This window comes from Crinia signifera, chromosome 2 (assembly GCF_055691185.1).
Source record: "Crinia signifera chromosome 2, ASM5569118v1, whole genome shotgun sequence".
In the NCBI taxonomy this organism is placed as follows: domain Eukaryota; kingdom Metazoa; phylum Chordata; class Amphibia; order Anura; family Myobatrachidae; genus Crinia; species Crinia signifera.
The window spans coordinates 104,374,945-104,392,378 of record NC_139218.1 but is presented as its reverse complement, the minus strand read 5'-3'; the positions used below and the strand labels follow the sequence as shown (position 1 = coordinate 104,392,378).

The window sequence follows — 17,434 nt, the reverse complement described above, 5'->3', positions numbered from 1 at the left end:
GAGGAGAGACCACCTGGGAATACCAAGTATTTTAGACTTTAATATATATAAAGATATTTTAATCTTTTATCTGCTTGACTGATCTCGGTCCCAAGTGTTATTTATTTAAGAAGTGCATATATATATATATATATATATATATATATATATATATATATATATAAAAATAAGCACCATTATTATTCGGTTTTTAATGTGTTTATTTTTGTGTCATATTTTAATTTGATTAAAACGTAAGTTTTAATTCAATTTATGTGAGCGTGTTGGTCTTTCTAAACATGGTTTCGGTTATAAATATTGAGAGCACCACTGGTACATGTATTATTGGTGTATATTGCATACAGTAATGCAAAATCTGTGATAATTCTCTCAGTGTAACAGTTCTTTGAATTTCATCTACCATATTAGGGGAAAATCAGGGCACCTTCTAAACATCTCCTTTTTGTCCCTCTTCCAAAAAACTAAGATAACCTGTGCATGAGTCAAGAAATCCACAACACTCCCTTTCCAAACAGGATGGAGGGGTTACATATCCAGACTTGTAGTTACCAGCTTGCAAACATTCTCTCTTAGGTTGGTGCTTGGTTTGTCATTGATAACCATAATGTATGGGTCATGCTAGAATGTAGTATGGTCTCCTTTTTCCCATAACCGATTAGGGTACTTGTTTCCTATCTGGGCGCCCAGGTTTTCTACGTACGGCACCGTAATGAAATCGGATCGCATCGGATTCGGTACTCGATGGTGTACGATGGCATACGATGCTATCCGATCCGATTTCATTTTAAATCGGATCGCATCGCATGCGGTGACGCGATCAACCTGATTTTTACATTGGAATCAATGTTAAATGGTCCCTGAGACCCGATTTTACATTGATTTCAATGTAATAACCCCGCAAACCCACGATTTGTATAGGAAACCCCCCCTGATGGTTTAAAATGCGCCTCCATTGTTAACGCCACCCCAGTATTGATGTCAACCCGAAGCGTGGCGAGCGCAGCGGTACGCGTCCTCCGACTTTTTCATACCCCCACTATCCACGTCGGCGTGGAGTTGAGAATAGAAAGTGTGGCGAGCGCAGCGAGCCACCGAGCCCGAAGCGTGGCGAGGGGACGCGGGGGCCCGGGCAAAGAGCACCGGGAAAAAGAGTCTGTACACCGGAACCGACTGTACAGAGGCAGCGGCACCAAGGGGGTGTACGAGGGGTGTACGTGGGGCTTTGCAGTGCTGTAAGGGGGGACCAGGCAAGGAGGACCGGTCTAAGGGGCTGATCAGTGGCACCAGGGGGACAAGGTGAAGCCCGGACACCCTCAGGCAGGAACCAGGCCAGTCCTTCACTTTACCTTCACTTCACTGACAAACAGGCGCCATCAAACAGGTGCCTAACCAGGTTACCTAAGAAGAATCATCAGGGAGCCGGAGCAGGACTCACGTGTGCGGCAGTGAGGCGAAGAAAAGCAGGTCGGTCAAGGGAAGCAAGCACCAGGAAAAGGACGGGGTACGCTGCGAAGCAAGGAGCTGCACGATCAACTGAGGAAGCAAAAAACCGCAAGTATACTGCATCAAACTGTATAAATTGTCTCTTTTGTCGTCTTTTGCCACTTACTGTACTGTTTTTTTTTTGTTTTTTTTTTATTGGGTTGCTTAGAGTTGTTTAGAGTTGTTTGGGGGTATTCTTTTCTTTTATTCTATAGGGTAGATTCTGCATAGGATCACTGTTATAAGCAGTACATTTTTGTCTCCTTGTCTTTTGTCTCTTTTCTTCCTTCACTCTACACTACATATTTTCTTTTTTTTGTGTTCTGACTAAGGTATAGGTGCCCATTAGTTTCCCCCAGTAACATAGTCCACAGATAATAAGTACTGAAATAAAATAAAATAAAATTAAATAAAATTAATTTAAAATAATATAGCATATAGCACCCCCGTACGAAACAGCAGAACCCAAACTAATTAACCATGAGTGGGGTCGGCAATCTCACTCAGTGCGTGTCTTGCCAGATGTATGCGCATTTGGATCAAAAGATCCAGAGAGAATACATCTGTGTGAGGTGCGTAGAGATGACTGCTTTGGAAGCCCAGATTTCTGATCTAAAGCAGACCATCGAAACTCTGAGGGACATTGCCAAATTAGAAGAAAGTTTCCGCCTCACGGTGGAAACTTTGGAGGATCAGGGGGTTTTAGCAGTAGATGAGGAGGTAGAGCCAGCTAGCTGGGTAACAGTCAGAAGGGGTAGTAGGGGGAGGAAGAGGCAGGCCAGTGCTGACTTAACCAATCCCAGTAGATTCCCCAGACTGGATGAAGCTACTGCGGATGTTACTTCAATACTGGTGGGGTCGGATGTGACATGTACCTCTAGCAACCAGAGGACAGGCACATCAGACATAGCGGGGGCTAGAGAACCAGGGACCACAAGACAGATGGTGGTGGTAGGGGATTCTATCATCCGTAAGACAGATAGGGCAATCTGCTACCGGGACCGTGATTGTCGTACAGTCTGTTGTCTTCCGGGTGCTCGGGTACGGCATATCGCGGACCGGGTGGACAGATTACTGGGAGGGGCTGGAACAGACCCAGCGGTCATGGTGCATGTTGGCACAAATGATCAAGTCAGCGGCAGGTGGGGTGTCCTTAAAAACGATTTCAGGGACTTAGGACGTAGATTAAAAGCAAGGACATCCAAGGTAATTTTCTCTGAAATTTTACCTGTGCCACGCGCTAGTACAGGAAGTCAGAGGGAGCTTATGGAGCTAAACGCGTGGCTAAAGGGATGGTGTAGGAAAGAGGGGTTCGGGTTCCTAGAGCATTGGTCGGACTTTTCAGACGGGCGCCATCTATACAGCAGAGACGGATTGCACCTGAATGGAAAGGGGGCGGCAGTGCTGGGAGGCAGGATGGTTAGAAGGTTGGAGGAGTCTTTAAACTAGATATAGGGGGGAGGGATGCAGATATAAACTATGGGCATATTAGACAGTACAGTGATGAAGGGGCATTTAAGAGATTGGAGGGTGGAGAAGGGGGGTTGGGGAAAAAAACTAGAATCAGTAAGAAATCAATAGAGAAACGAGATCCCAACGTAGCCTCAACGGTAGCATCTAATAATAAACACAAACTCAAATGCATACTGGCTAATGCAAGAAGCTTAGCAGGAAAAATTGGGGAACTAGAGGCCGTGGCCATTAGGGACGACTATGACATTATTGGTATAACAGAAACCTGGTGTAATGAGTCACACGATTGGGCGTTAAGCATGGAGGGATATACACTCTACAGGAAAGACAGGGAAAATAGAAGGGGCGGGGGGGGGTGTGCCTTTATGTAAAAAAGGACTTAATATCTTGTGGGCAAATTATGATCTCAGATACAGAAGAAGATAACTCGGAGGCCGTGTGGGCAGAGATAACTGATAAAAATAAAAAACCCAATAATAAAATTTTAGTAGGGGTATGCTACAGACCACCAAACGTGAACGATAGGGATGAGTCTCTACTCCTAAACCAAATTAAAAAATCATCAGATCAGGGGCAGGTAATAATAATGGGGGATTTTAATTTACCAGATATTGACTGGAAAAATGAGACATGTAAATCATCTAAAAGCAGTGGGTTCCTAAGCTTGCTCAAGGATCAGTTTATCACTCAAACGGTAGATGCTCCAACCCGTAATGGGGCACTATTGGACTTAGTATTAACAAATAACATAGATTTAGTTTCAAACACCAGAGTAATTGAACACCTAGGGAACAGTGACCACAACATGGTTTCACTGGAAATCAACTTCCGAAAACCTAAATATAATACAGGACCGGGTAAAGTACTAAACTTCAGAAAAGCTAATTTCATTTTATTCCGGGAAGCTCTAAAAGAAATTAATTGGGGAGAGTTATTCGAAGGAAAGAATACAGAGGAAATGTGGGATACATTTAAAAATGTACTAGAATCACTAACTACTAAATACATTCCAAAAGTCAACAAGGGTAAATTTAACAAAAAAAAGCCAACATGGTTGGACAAAAAAGTAAGGACAGCGAACAACAATAAAACAAAAGCGTTTAAGTTCTATAAAAATAACGTAAATGAGGAGACGTTCATCAAGTATAAAGAAACAAACAAAACTTGTAAAGAAGTAATCAAAGTAGCTAAAAGGGAAAACGAAGAGCGTATAGCCACAGAAAGCAAAACTAACCCCAAGAAGTTTTTCAAGTACATAAACAGCAAGCGAATAATTAAAGAGAACATAGGCCCACTAACAGATATCAACGGTAAAAAATTTGCAGAAGATAATGAAAAAGCGGAAGTGTTAAATAAGTTCTTCTCATCAGTATTTACTAGGGGAGAGCAGTTAGTGGAAAGCACAGATACCCCAACTGGGACAAACAAACCGGACCTCAATATGGATCTCTCGACCGAGGATATAATTTTGAGGCTCCGCAAAATAAAAACTAACAAATCACCAGGGCCAGATGGTATACATCCTAGGGTACTTATGGAGTTAAGGGAGGAACTTGCGACCCCTCTATATTGCATTTTTGAAAATTCACTATCAACAGGTATGGTACCAAAAGACTGGAGAATAGCAGAGGTAGTGCCAATATATAAAAAAGGTAAAAGGGATGACCCTGCAAATTACAGGCCTGTGAGTTTAACATCAATAGTGGGTAAAATATTTGAAGGCATTTTAAGGGATGGTATCCTGGAATACTTAGACCTTCATAGTTTGCTTAGTATTAACCAACATGGGTTTGTGAAAAATCGTTCCTGCCAGACAAATCTACTGGGCTTCTATGAGGATGTCAGCAAAAACCTTGATAATGGAAGCGCAGTAGATGTGGTCTTCCTTGATTTTGCAAAAGCTTTTGATACAGTACCACACAAGAGGTTGATAAATAAAATGGTGGACCTGGGACTAGGTGCAAATATCTGTAGATGGGTAGGGAACTGGCTATGTAATAGAGAACAAAGAGTGGTTGTGAACAGTGCAGTATCAACTATGATACCAGTACTAAGTGGAGTGCCACAGGGTTCGGTACTGGGGCCCATCTTGTTTAACATTTATATTAACGATATAGGGATGGGGATTCTCAGCGATGTATCCATCTTTGCTGATGACACTAAACTGAGTAGAATTATTGAATCAACAGAGGATGTGAACATACTTCAAAATGATCTTAACAAACTAGATGAGTGGGCTAAAAAGTGGAAGATGAGGTTCAATGTGGATAAATGCAAGGTTATGCATCTCGGGAGACGTAACCAGTGTGTAAGTTACAACCTAAGCGGGGAGGCATTAGGTACTTCAGCACTTGAAAAGGATCTAGGAGTCCATATAGATAATAAGCTGGGGTGCAGTGTTCAATGTCACATTGCAACAAAAAAGGCCAACAGAATTCTAGCATGTATTAAAAGGGGCATGGAAACTAGGGACTCAAAAGTAATTATGCCACTATACAAGGCATTGGTTAGACCGCATCTTGAATATGGAGTACAGTTCTGGGCCCCACACTATAAAAAGGACATCATGGAATTGGAAAAAACCCAAAGAAGAGCAACAAAGCTTATCAGGGGAATGGAGAATTTAAGCTATTAGGAGAGATTAAGCAAGCTAGGACTATTTACACTTGAGAAGAGACGTTTAAGGGGGGACATGCTCAACATGTACAAATATATCAGGGGCCAATATAAGGAACTCTCAAGCACTCTTTTTACTGCAAGAAAGGAAACTAGGACACGAGGGCACGAATTTAGATTAGAGGAAAGAAAATTTCGTTCCCTCAAAAGAAAAAATTTCTTTACGGTCAGAGCAGTCAAACTTTGGAACTCTCTTCCTGGAGAGGTGGTGTTGGCAGATACAATAAATACGTTCAAAATAAGGTTGGACAAACATTTATTGGATAAAAATATCCAGGGGTACTAATAAGAACCATATTCTGTCTTTTACAAGGGATAAGCTATTAAAACGTAGGTTGAACTAGATGGACGCAAGTCTTTATTCAGCCTTATCTACTATGTAACTATGTAACTATACCTGTGAAGCCTGCGAGGGGACACGGATACCTGTGAAGTATCCGCCTGCGCTCGCCACGCTTCGGGCTCGCCACACTTTCTATTCTCAACTCCACGCCGACGTGGATAGTGGGGGTATGAAAAAGTCGGAGGACGCGTACCGCTGCGCTCGCCACGCTTCGGGTTGACGTCAATACTGTGTTTCTGTGCAGATGTGACAAGGGTAAATAAATACAGTAGTGTTACAGATGGCCCATCCTATGGGCCAACCATAAAAGCGGGAACAAAATCGGATCGCATCGTTCAATATCGTGTATGTGCATTTGTGGTATCCGATGCGATCCGATTTTAATACGGAGATTAGCAAGGTGCGCAATTAACGTAGCGGGCGCCCAGATAGGAAACAAGTACCCCGATTAGGAGTTCTCCCTTCATTTGACCTCTGCTCCTTTACACCGGTTTCCTGGTACTGATTACATGTCAGGCATGGTTAGAATTCGCTAATACATCAACAGACATTTCCTTTCCATGCTCTGATGTTTCCCTTGGTGGGGTGGTGCGACGGATTTCGAATCTTTCTTTTGTATCCTGGTCATCCCGAGGAATATCCTCATTAGCTGAGGCATCTTCACCTGGCACCTTGCTCTCTCACTCAGATCCTATACCAATATTCCCTTTCCCATAGGGATTATATATATATATATATATATAAAAAAAAAAATCTTCAGCTTAGACACTGGTTGGCAGGTATCACCAAACCTCCACACAGTATATTTAAACTTCTCAAGTATCTCCATGATAGATTGACATGTACTGATAGTAAAGGTGGAATCACCTCTTGATAAAGCCTGCAGGATTTATTAAATTGCCCTCTTTAATGAAATGGGAAAATTATCGCTCTACCTCACTTACTGATAACTGGTAGATCTTTATGTCATGTATTCATTTATCTAGGTGTATTTCCCACTAAAAAAAGGATTAAAAAAAAATAAATTATTGCATCATCTCTATTTGACACCGGCCTTGCTCCATAAGATTTGGCCATTTCACTCCAATCTTGGCTGGCCTAATTGCGGTGGTGTGGGCTCTCTAATACATATTTTTTGGGCGTGTCCTGCCATAGCTAAACTATGGTCATCAGTATTTGCTCTTAGGTCTACAGTTCTGAATTCATCCATTTCCCCAACCCCATTGTTAGCGATACTTCACCTATACCAGGAAGAGCTGCCCCAAAATGACATATATAATGGGCAACACTTTGATAGCTACAAAACTTTTCATTGCAAAACATTGTCAATCCCCACTGATCCTCTCTATTGTTTGATTGAGCTTAATGTTCATTCTCATTAGGAATATGAAAAATCAGGTATTTCATATATCTACAAGGGTAGGCGGCGCGAATGGACACACTTAATAAATCAATTTGTTAAAAATACATATATGTCTTTTATTTTATCAATCTATGAATAAAAACAGGCACCGGCCGGCCGGTGAGACCAAAGATCAAAACATTAATTACATGAAATTACACACACATAAATTAATAACATAGTTTTGCAATACTCTCAGGTTAACACCAATCACTAACTGAGTGACTTTTAGCAGAGGTGTGATATGGCCTTTAATCCAAGCAGAAAGAGCTAGGTAGCGGTTAGCTTATTTTTAGCATGCAAGCAGTTAGTCATTTGTTCCTGTCCAACAAGGGTTAATGACAGTTATTAAGAGAGGCAAGCTGCCTGTTTTAAGCTTAAGGAAAGATTCCAATGTGCACTCTGGCTCTTATTTAGCACTGGTTAGTAGCTCAGTCACACACAAGCTTGTTAGCAAGAATTGATTAGTGCAGAGAAGGAAAAAGGAGTATTATACTTATTCTCCCGTAGCTGCAGCGGTGCTGTAATTTGTAATCCACTTTGTAGGGGTTAGATGCCCATGCCTCAAGCGGGTTACCAGCTGTGCTGTGTCTCCAAATATCGCCAGCCTTATCTGGAACTCTTTGCTACGGCTTCCGTGTCTCCAAAACAGCGGTGTTTCCTGTAACAGGCACTCGATGACGCGTTTCCCCGCCTCACAAAGTGTCAGCGGCTTCATCAGATGGTTAGAGGAAACACCGCTGTTTGGAAGACCCGGAAGCCGTAGCAGAGAGTTCCAGATAAGGCTGGCTATATTTGGAGACACAGCACAGCCGGGAACCCGCTTGAGGCATGGGCATCTAACCCCTACAAAGTGGATTACAAATTACAGCACCGCTGCAGCTACAGGAGAATAAGTATAATATTCCTTTTTCCTTCTCTGCATTAATCAATTCTTGCCAAGCTTGTGTGTGACTGAGCTACTAACCAGTGCTAAATAAGAGCCACTGAGTGCACATTGGAATCTTTCCTTACGCTTAAAACAGGCAGCTTGCCTCTCTTAATAACTGTCATTAACCCTTGTTGGACAGGAACAAATGACTAACTGCTTGCATGGTAAAAATAAGCGAACCGCTACCTAGCTCTTTCTGCTTTGATTAAAGGCCATATCACACCTCTGCTAAAAGTCACTCAGTGAGTGATTGGTGTTAACCTGAGAGTATTGCAAAAACTTTGTTATTAATTTATGTGTGTGTAATTTCATGTAATTGATGTTTTGATCTTTGGTCTCACCGGCCAGTGCCTGTTTTTATTCAGAGATTGATAAAATAAAAGATATATATGGATTTTTAACAAATTGATTTATTAAGTGTGTCTATTCGCGCCGCCTACCCTTGTAGTTTCTTTTTGTTTTTTTTTAAGAAGGGCTGAGTATCCCTTCTAGACGGCAGCACGGACAATTGCTGGTTTATATTTTCCCAGCAGAGACACCAACACTATCTGATCTTAAGCCCCTTACACATGTGGCGATTTCAGCTGAAATAGCCAGGGATATGGTCGCTGAGTGACCATATCCCTGTTTCTACAGGGCAATGGTCACCAGGAACAGCCCTGCAGTAGCTTTCCCCAGGCAGTGTCTCGTTTTCATCAGTGACCATTGCTGGTTGCTGTTGAAAACAGGACACAGCAATTTAGTTGCTGAGCGACCAATCGCTCAGTGTGTACGGAGCTTAAGTCTGCTCTTATTTAGCAAAGATAGTTTCAGCTTATGGCAGCATAGTATTTGTATTGTTCTATATATTTGTGTGCAATAACTATTGATTATGTACTATTCCTTTCCCTGTCCCTTTTTTTATTTCTATACCTGGTTTCCAATTTTTATTTTGTTATATAAAACTAAAAAAATCTATTCTTGAAAAAAAAAAAAAAAAAGAAATCCAGAACACGACCTTTTGGTAGTTCTTGAGAGCCCTTACCTACAGCAATAGGGTATTAATGTAAATATAATATATACATACATTTAGACACACAAACATATACATTCTCTCAATTGCTAACAAAGACCGCAATTAAAACTTAATTTGTATAAACCAATCCAAAAACAAAACAAGACAGGTGACTACACTATTTCATTGCTCTTAACTAATCTGGAGGATCATATGTGAATGACTGAAAAATTGCATTACACTGTACCAATACAAATAGATATAAAAAAAAATTGTTTCAAAACAAGTCTAGGTGTTTTTACAAAGCAAATTTTAGAGCCTGTGAAATGGAAAGTGTATTAAGGCAGGCTGCTATAATATTTTGCAGACAGGTGAACTAGAAAGTATATTTTCAGTGCCACACAACATGACTCTGGAAAACATAAAACACTACACAAGTTTTGAATATTAAATAAATTAAAATGTTGTCCTTTTATTTGTGTTGTGTTTCAGGCTCAAAAAATAAAATCATTTTCTTTCCAAGTGGTAACTGGAAAAACATCATAAGTTATATATAAGATTACAATTTATGACAGTCATGTTAAATGTAGATTATGAGTGAGTGATACCATGAAAACACAAAAATTAGTCTTAATGATGAATATAAATTATAGTACCAGGTGAGAAGTTTATTATACATATTTTTTTCTTTGGAATACACCGTAGCTTATAAAAATAAGTATACTTTTAAAGGATCATTCTCAAAAAGTCTGTCTTTACCTTCCCAAAATGTTTTCACACATTTTAATTTGGAATGTCAGATTGTTTAGCATTTTGAAATGAGTGTTTAGAAAAATCAAATATTCCATTCATGCCAAATTATACAAAACTAGTCTTTCAAAAAGGAAAAAAATAAAAAAACTAGTTTTTTACCTTAATGGACAACAATCTCATTTTTTGTAGCAGAGTTTAACAAATGTTTTCTGTTTTATTGCATCATTGACCATTTAACATAAAAAAAAAAACAAATCTGAAGGACACTGCAGATCATGATCACGTACTATATAATAAAAAAATGTTTGTAAGCAATACTTACAGTAGACAACTTATTTACTAGTGATATAGACCTTATATATAAAATGTAGTTTCCCTCCCACACAATAATCGATATTTATTTACATATATACACACACAAGTGTATATATAAATATATATGTAATTAGATTTGAACATGAATAAAAGACTAAGCACTGTACATTGATTCTGGTAAAATTCAAAAAGAAAACGCTTTAAACATTAAACAATTTTAATAAAAGTTTCTGTACAATGCTAAGCAGTTTTATTTACACATAGAAAATGTAACAGGAGTAGTGTTTCAAATGACAAAACTCCTTAAATTTCAATGGCAGGTAATCTGGAAAAAATAACAGCATTCCATTCACAAATATTCTCAAGCAATAAATATGTATTTATAAATAGTGTAAATTTACATCAAGATTAGAAACAAAAATCACAAATCTGAAGTTTATTCCTTAGTCTATGTGCAACCCATTTATCTTTGTGACTTGGCTGTTAGTTTAATTTTTTTTTTTTTTTTTATAATTTTTTTTTCTTTTTTACATTTCTTTTTTTTTTAGGAAACATAAATTGTAACCGTCATGGTTTTCAAAACAAGACAGAAAAGAACTGAAAGCGGGTTAAGAAAAAAATAATATTTCTCACTTTTCACATTTAAAAAATTGCTCAAAAAGACATAAAATAGTCTAACTACTTTACAAAGACAACCAGCTAAGTTAGTAATTAAAAGAAAACAAAACTGGGATGTACGAGGGATGTAAATGCAATACATTTTGCAGCCCAAAAAGAAAGGGTAAGAAAAAAAAAAAAAATATATATATATATATATATATATATATATATATATATATATATATATATATATATATATATATATATATATATATTAAAGTGATTTTCAAGTCAGTAGTCTGTATAATGTTGCCAGTTTTGTTAGGTATATACAAAACATGGATTTCTTCTTTAAATGAACAGCTGGATCAGCATTGTTTATAGTAAAGTTCTGGAGTAGGAGCACTTCTCCTATCCAGACGGTTGACACTCCGCACTTGGAAGGTTGCATAGACGCAGCTTTCAGCCAGCAGCCTTATGGATCAGCTACCTAACAAAAAGAAAAGAACACAAAGACGACAAAAAAAAACTTAAGAGAAAAAAAGAACAGTGGTGCAGAACTGGGTTGCTTCCTGAATATCAGAAATGTTCTCATTTACTGTCCATGGAAAAATGTCAAGAGGACGGTGAAGGCATTGGAGGAGCCTAAAGGATGGGGGGGGAAAGAAAAAAAAAAATCAATTTAGGAGCAATCTACTACACAATTTTCAAAAGCACTTTGCTTCTCAGCAAGATCATTACATTTATCGCATACTTAAATTTTAAGTTTGCTTCAAGAAAATAAATAAAAAGGAAATAGTCCACAACAATGTGTTCCAACATAAGAACACTATGTAAAGATTCTAGACTGTGACATTTTCTACCAAGACTAGTCAAGTTCTATGCAAAAGCAACCCTGTTTAATAATCTCTTGCTTGACAAACAGAAGAACAGTGGCACCAATAGATTGGTGGAAAATGCACAATGGTTCAAAAATATCATGGTAGCAGTAGTGCAATTGCTCACAGCTGCAACATCATCATCATCTTTAGTAAAAATAATATTTTCCACATTTGGTTTAATGCAATGAAAACTGAAAATGCTTTGGTACGAAAAAAGCTGCAAAACTTCTGTTTTAGGCGTTCAATAAACCTAATGTCTAGGACAGTGGTTCCCACCCTGGTGTGCCCCAGGACACTTGTAGGAGTGCCATGCTTTGGTGGTCCAGGACCAATTCAAATTATGTATGGTCAATGTAATAGACAAAACAGTGCTGTGACTGACCATCATAAAATGTGTAAAAAACGACGCAAATCCAGTCCCTCGCCACATAACTGAACCAAAGGATGACACATATAAACACAATCGACTTAATTTTATTTGCTACATTTTCTTTGACCTAGGAGTGCCGTGAAAAAAATCTGATACTCTAGCACTGGGGTAGCCAACCCTAGTCCTCGAGAGCTACCAACAGTGCATGTTTTGCAGGTCTCACAGAATCACAAGTGAGCTAATTAGCTCCACCTGCGGATCTTTTAAAATGTGTCAGTGATTAATGAGTGCAGCACCTAGGTTGTCTGGAAAATGTGAACTGTTGGTAGCTCTCGAGGGCTAGGGTTGGCTACCACTGCTCTAGCACATGGGTACCACTGGTCTAGGACTAGTCTTCTTCAGATTTACATATCAGGCAAGGCAATTGCCAACCATTTATAATAAATGCTGTTTATTTTTGCTGTTTGTTATCTGTGCAGTTTGGAATGATTCATGGTGGCACGGTCAAGTCACTAAAATTAAATATATTCAAGTTACAGTATTTAAAATAACTTTGTATTCTTGTTTTTACTTGATAATTTTTAGAAAAATCTAATCTAAATAAAAAATAAACTACTTTTTTTCTACACCATGATCAAAAGAGGATGCAGTTGAAATCCCGACGGTCGGAATCCTGGCGTTTAAAATCCTTACTGCCGAAATCCCGACACTTTCTCCCTCTGTGGGTGTCCACGACACCCATAGAGGAAGAATAAATTAGTGTGCAGAGCGTAGCAAGGCACCGGGCCCCCCAGGTGACGTGTACACCCCCCCCCCCCCCTGTCGGTATTTCGGCGGTCGGGATTCCGGAGTCGGGATTTTGAACGCCGGGATTCCGTATGTATTGAGATCAAAAGTATTCACATTTAATTCCAGATATTTTTCATGTAAGCACCAATTAAGATGAGGTTTAAATATGAAAATAACTTTAATACTTACTAATGTAAACAAGTCATAAATCTGCATTAGCTCCTCCATTTTGTACTGTTCTAGCACCACAAAGTTTTCCAGGTCTGAACAAGTTTTTCGAGCGCAGTCATGGCAATGATCTTTAAATGTCTTCTGAGAATAGCTTTCATTTGTTACAAAAAGCAAATTGAAGACTTCCACCTAAAGGAATTAACAGGCAAGTAATCAATACCAACATAACCCACAAAAGAACAGAAAAATCTGCAATACAGTTTATTATATGCAATACATAAAAATTGTAGAGATTTGTCCAGCTTTGAGACTAACCTCACAGATGCCACAGTAATGAGCTGGTTCCTCTTTTGTTCGCCCATGCCATAAAATCTCTTTTCCCAGAGCAATGAGAGCTTCTCTTAGTGCCTGGCATTGCTTCAATGTCCTCAGTAGGCAATATCTATTACAAGAAACAATGTTACAGTTGGAAGTACATATTTGGCAGACAATACCTCGTATAAAAAAAAACTAGCAATGAGGGGTTTAAAAATCACTTTAAAAAATCAAATGACTAAATATGGAAAATTATAATCTTGGGGAGCATATACTTTGTTTACAACTAAAAGACTAAAATGTTTGCCCCTTGTAAGAAAACCTTTTTTTTTTTTTTTATCTACCTACATGGTGGGTCACCTATAATTACTTGTGTCCCCTCTAATTAACCAAATTAACCTTATATGGTCAGGATGCGAGAAGTGGGCAATTCTCCAGTACAAACGTTGTTTGCTTAAAAATGATATTAATACTTTGCAACAATACATCCAGTAGAGGAAACTAAAGATTGGGGGCTGTGGGATATTACTCTTTCAAAATAAAAAGGTGCATTGCAAGATCATATAAATAAGGCGAGTTGAAATACATCAACCTTTAAAAGAAAATGGAGTAGAAATAATAATAATAATAATAAAAAATGACAGAGCACCAAGAATTTTACACCCAGCACAAAACGGATTTGTAAGAGGCCGCACTTCCGTGCACAATGTTCACACACGGATAGCAGCTATACATAGGACTCAACAACTCTCCAATAAGGACACCATTATTGTTAATTGTGATGCAGAGAAGGCGTTCGATAGGGTCTCATGGTCACATATTATTAGAGTACTCCAGATACAACAGTTTGGAGAGGTGTTTCTAAATCTTTTTCAGATGCTTTATAGTAACCCTATGGCACATCTTATGATTAATGGGCTAAACTCACCTTGCTTCACCTTATCTAGGGGAACCCGCCAGGGGTGCCCGCTCTCCCCACTTTTATTGAACTTGGCCCTAGATCCCCTGATCCGGACCTTTCTCCAGAATACTACATGGAAGCAGGGCCGGATTTGTGCCTAGGCACGTGAGGCACCGGCCTCAGGGCGACACCAATTAAGGGCGGCAGGCAGGCTGACATTCTGTTAAATAGCAGCATGGCACAGCGGGTGGGCAGCAGCAAGTGACGAGCGCCGCCGCCGCAGACCTAAATTATCATGTGTAGGCGGCAGCGCCACTCATAGCCCGCCATTGCCCACCCGCTGTGCCATGCACATTACATCACCGCTTAGTGGCTGGGTCCGATGGTCCCCTTGCGCGTCCGGAAATGTCTCACTCACTGCTGCCGGCGCCCCCCATTGGCTACTCTACACACACACACACAGTCTGCAAAACACTGTACCAATAAGTGCCTCCCTCCCTCCGAGTCCTCCATACAGTGAGGTGGGCTACAGTACAGTGAGGTGGGCTATAGTTAAATTTTAATGAAATATATAAATAACATTGTATATACATATATGATTACATTAAAATAGGAGGGGGGGGGGGGGCGGCCTGACCCCTAAATTCGCCCCTGCATGGAAGGGTATATCCCTGGGCACCTCAGAAATTAAGGTCTCTGCATTTGCGGATGATCTCCTCCTCTATGTAAGCAACCCAAAGGTGCCCATGTCGAGCCTTCTGGTAAATCTATCAGATTTTCATGGAGATATCTGGTTTTCTAATAAATTTGGACAAATCGGAGGCCTTGGCGATATATCCCGATGCAAAATTAGAATGGACCCCTCCATTCCCATTTGAGTGGGCACCAAGTTTTTGACATATTTGGGATTACGCTTCCCCAGCCAGCCATCCGATTTATACCACACCAATTTCTCCCACTTTAGATCCGACTTCATTTGGGCGATAGACAGATGGAGGCATTTACCCCTATCATACTTGGGAAGATGTCATGTATTCAAAATGATATCCTTCCCCCGGCTTCTTTACCCAGTACAGATGCTGCCCTGTTTCTTGTCTGACCAAGACTTGGTGGCAATTAACAGGGCACTTACGAAATTTATAAGGAATGGAAAACGACCTTGTATCTCCCTATTCAAATTACAACAACCTTTGTTATTGGGAGGCATTAACCTGCCTAACATACAGGAATATGCCATAGCCTCCAATTTACGATTCGCGTTGGGACTGGATAGATGGAGTTGATAACTTTGTCATTCAAACTTATGATCAGGCTTTCCTACCCGACACTACATTGGTAGCATACTTGCATTCGCCATTATCATCACTTTCACAAGAGCTTAGGGTCAATCCCCTACTGTTTACCCCCTACATCAGGCATGCCCAAAGTCAGGCCCGGGGGACAACTGCGGCCTGTCCTGTCATTTCAGGTGGCCCGCAGCCTCCAGCTGGAAGCGGGCAGAGCATCAGATGTGGGAAGCACAGGACACTAAAGGTGGGGCCCCGGCGAGCGCGTTTTTACCTTGCTGTCTGCTGCAGTGAGGTGGTGCCAGCCGCCACAATCAGATGTGTTTGGGGTCCTAACCCTGCTGCTGCAATCGTATATCACCCTACTCCACAATCACAGTGACAGCAGTGTTTGGGGAGGGGGGCAGTAAGGGGGAAGCTTGCTCCCGTAACATGCAGAGCGGAGGAGGGCAGCAGTGAGAGCCCAAGCATCTCCTGTCCTTGCAGTTCCTGCTTTGCCTGTCCTTCCTCTGGCTCACACAAGGGGCTGGGAAAAATACAGAGAAGGGAGGGGGCAGAGTGAGGGACATACAGTAAAGGAGGGTCAGGCTGGGGGACATACAGTGAATGGAGGCAGTGATGGCCATTCAGAGAAGGGGGAGCAGGGGCAGGCTGGGGACATGCAGTAAATGGGGGCAGAGTGGGGTACATAGTGAATAGGGGTCATACAGTGAATGGGAGCCATACAGTGAAGAAGGATCAGGCTTGGGGACATACAATGAATGGGGGCAGAGTGGGGTACATAGTGAATGGGGGTCATAGAGTGAATGGGAGTCATACAGTGAAGGAGGATCAGGCTTGGGGACATACAATGAATGGAGGCACTGATGGGCATTAAGAGAAGGGGGGCAGGCTGGGGGACAGCGTGAATGGGTGCAGAGTGGGGAACATACAGTGAATGGGGGCAGGCTGGGGGACATACAGTGAATGGGGGCAGGCTGGGGGACATACAGTGAATGGGGGCAGGCTGGGGGACATACAGTGAATGGGGGCAGGCTGGGGGACATACAGTGAATGGGGGCAGGCTGGGGGACATACAGTGAATGGGGGCAGGCTGGGGGACATACAGTGAATGGGGGCAGAGTGGGGAACATACAGTAAATGGGGGACATACAGTGAAGGAGGGGAAGGCTGGGGGACATATAGTGAATGGGGGCAGGCTGGGGGACATATAGTGAATGGGGGCAGGCTGGGGGAAATACACTGAATGGGGGCAGAGTGGGGGACCATTCTGATGTGATTAATGATTCAAAGAATGTCAGGCTGAATGGTGGGCCCCCACACATTTACACTTCACCAAATCTGGCCCTCGTCGCCAAAAGTTTGGACACCCCTGCCCTGCATGGCTTGGCGCAGCCCATGTAAAAAATCTGGGTTGCTGCATACGTGCTCAGTATTTTCCCCTGTGCTTTACAATACAGATTTCCAGGGAGGTAGTCCAGATGGGATATTCCGCACTTGGCACCTTCAGGGACTACGCCTGGTACATCAGTTTCCAGACTTTGAAAATAATGTAGTGCTTACCCAATCTGGGCTAAGTGATTTATTCCCCAATATACCTATCGCTCTATTTGCGTATTTTCAAGTGCAAAGTTTTATAAACAAATTGCTTACAGACCTTCCAAAGGCTGAACAGACTAGCACACTTAATGCCCTAATTATACATAACAAAGGCAGACCTTTCTCTACCTCGATTCTATACGACTATGTTAG

At 41.0% G+C, this 17,434-nt stretch overlaps 1 protein-coding gene across 4 annotated transcripts in view; it reads right to left on the bottom strand.

Moving 5' to 3' along the window:
* Positions 1-9,938: 9,938 nt before the first annotated feature.
* Positions 9,939-17,434, bottom strand: part of KDM6A (lysine demethylase 6A) — a 146,338-nt gene continuing 138,842 nt past the window's right edge. For all 4 annotated transcript variants that reach the window (XM_083172669.1, XM_083172671.1, XM_083172670.1 and 1 more), the window contains 3 exons: positions 13,496-13,622; positions 13,199-13,369; positions 9,939-11,614 (listed from right to left, as the gene is read on the bottom strand). In XM_083172669.1, coding sequence (XP_083028795.1) covers positions 11,585-11,614; positions 13,199-13,369; positions 13,496-13,622 — 328 coding nt within the window. In that variant the 3' untranslated portion in view covers positions 9,939-11,584. The remainder of the gene's footprint in view (positions 11,615-13,198; positions 13,370-13,495; positions 13,623-17,434) is intronic.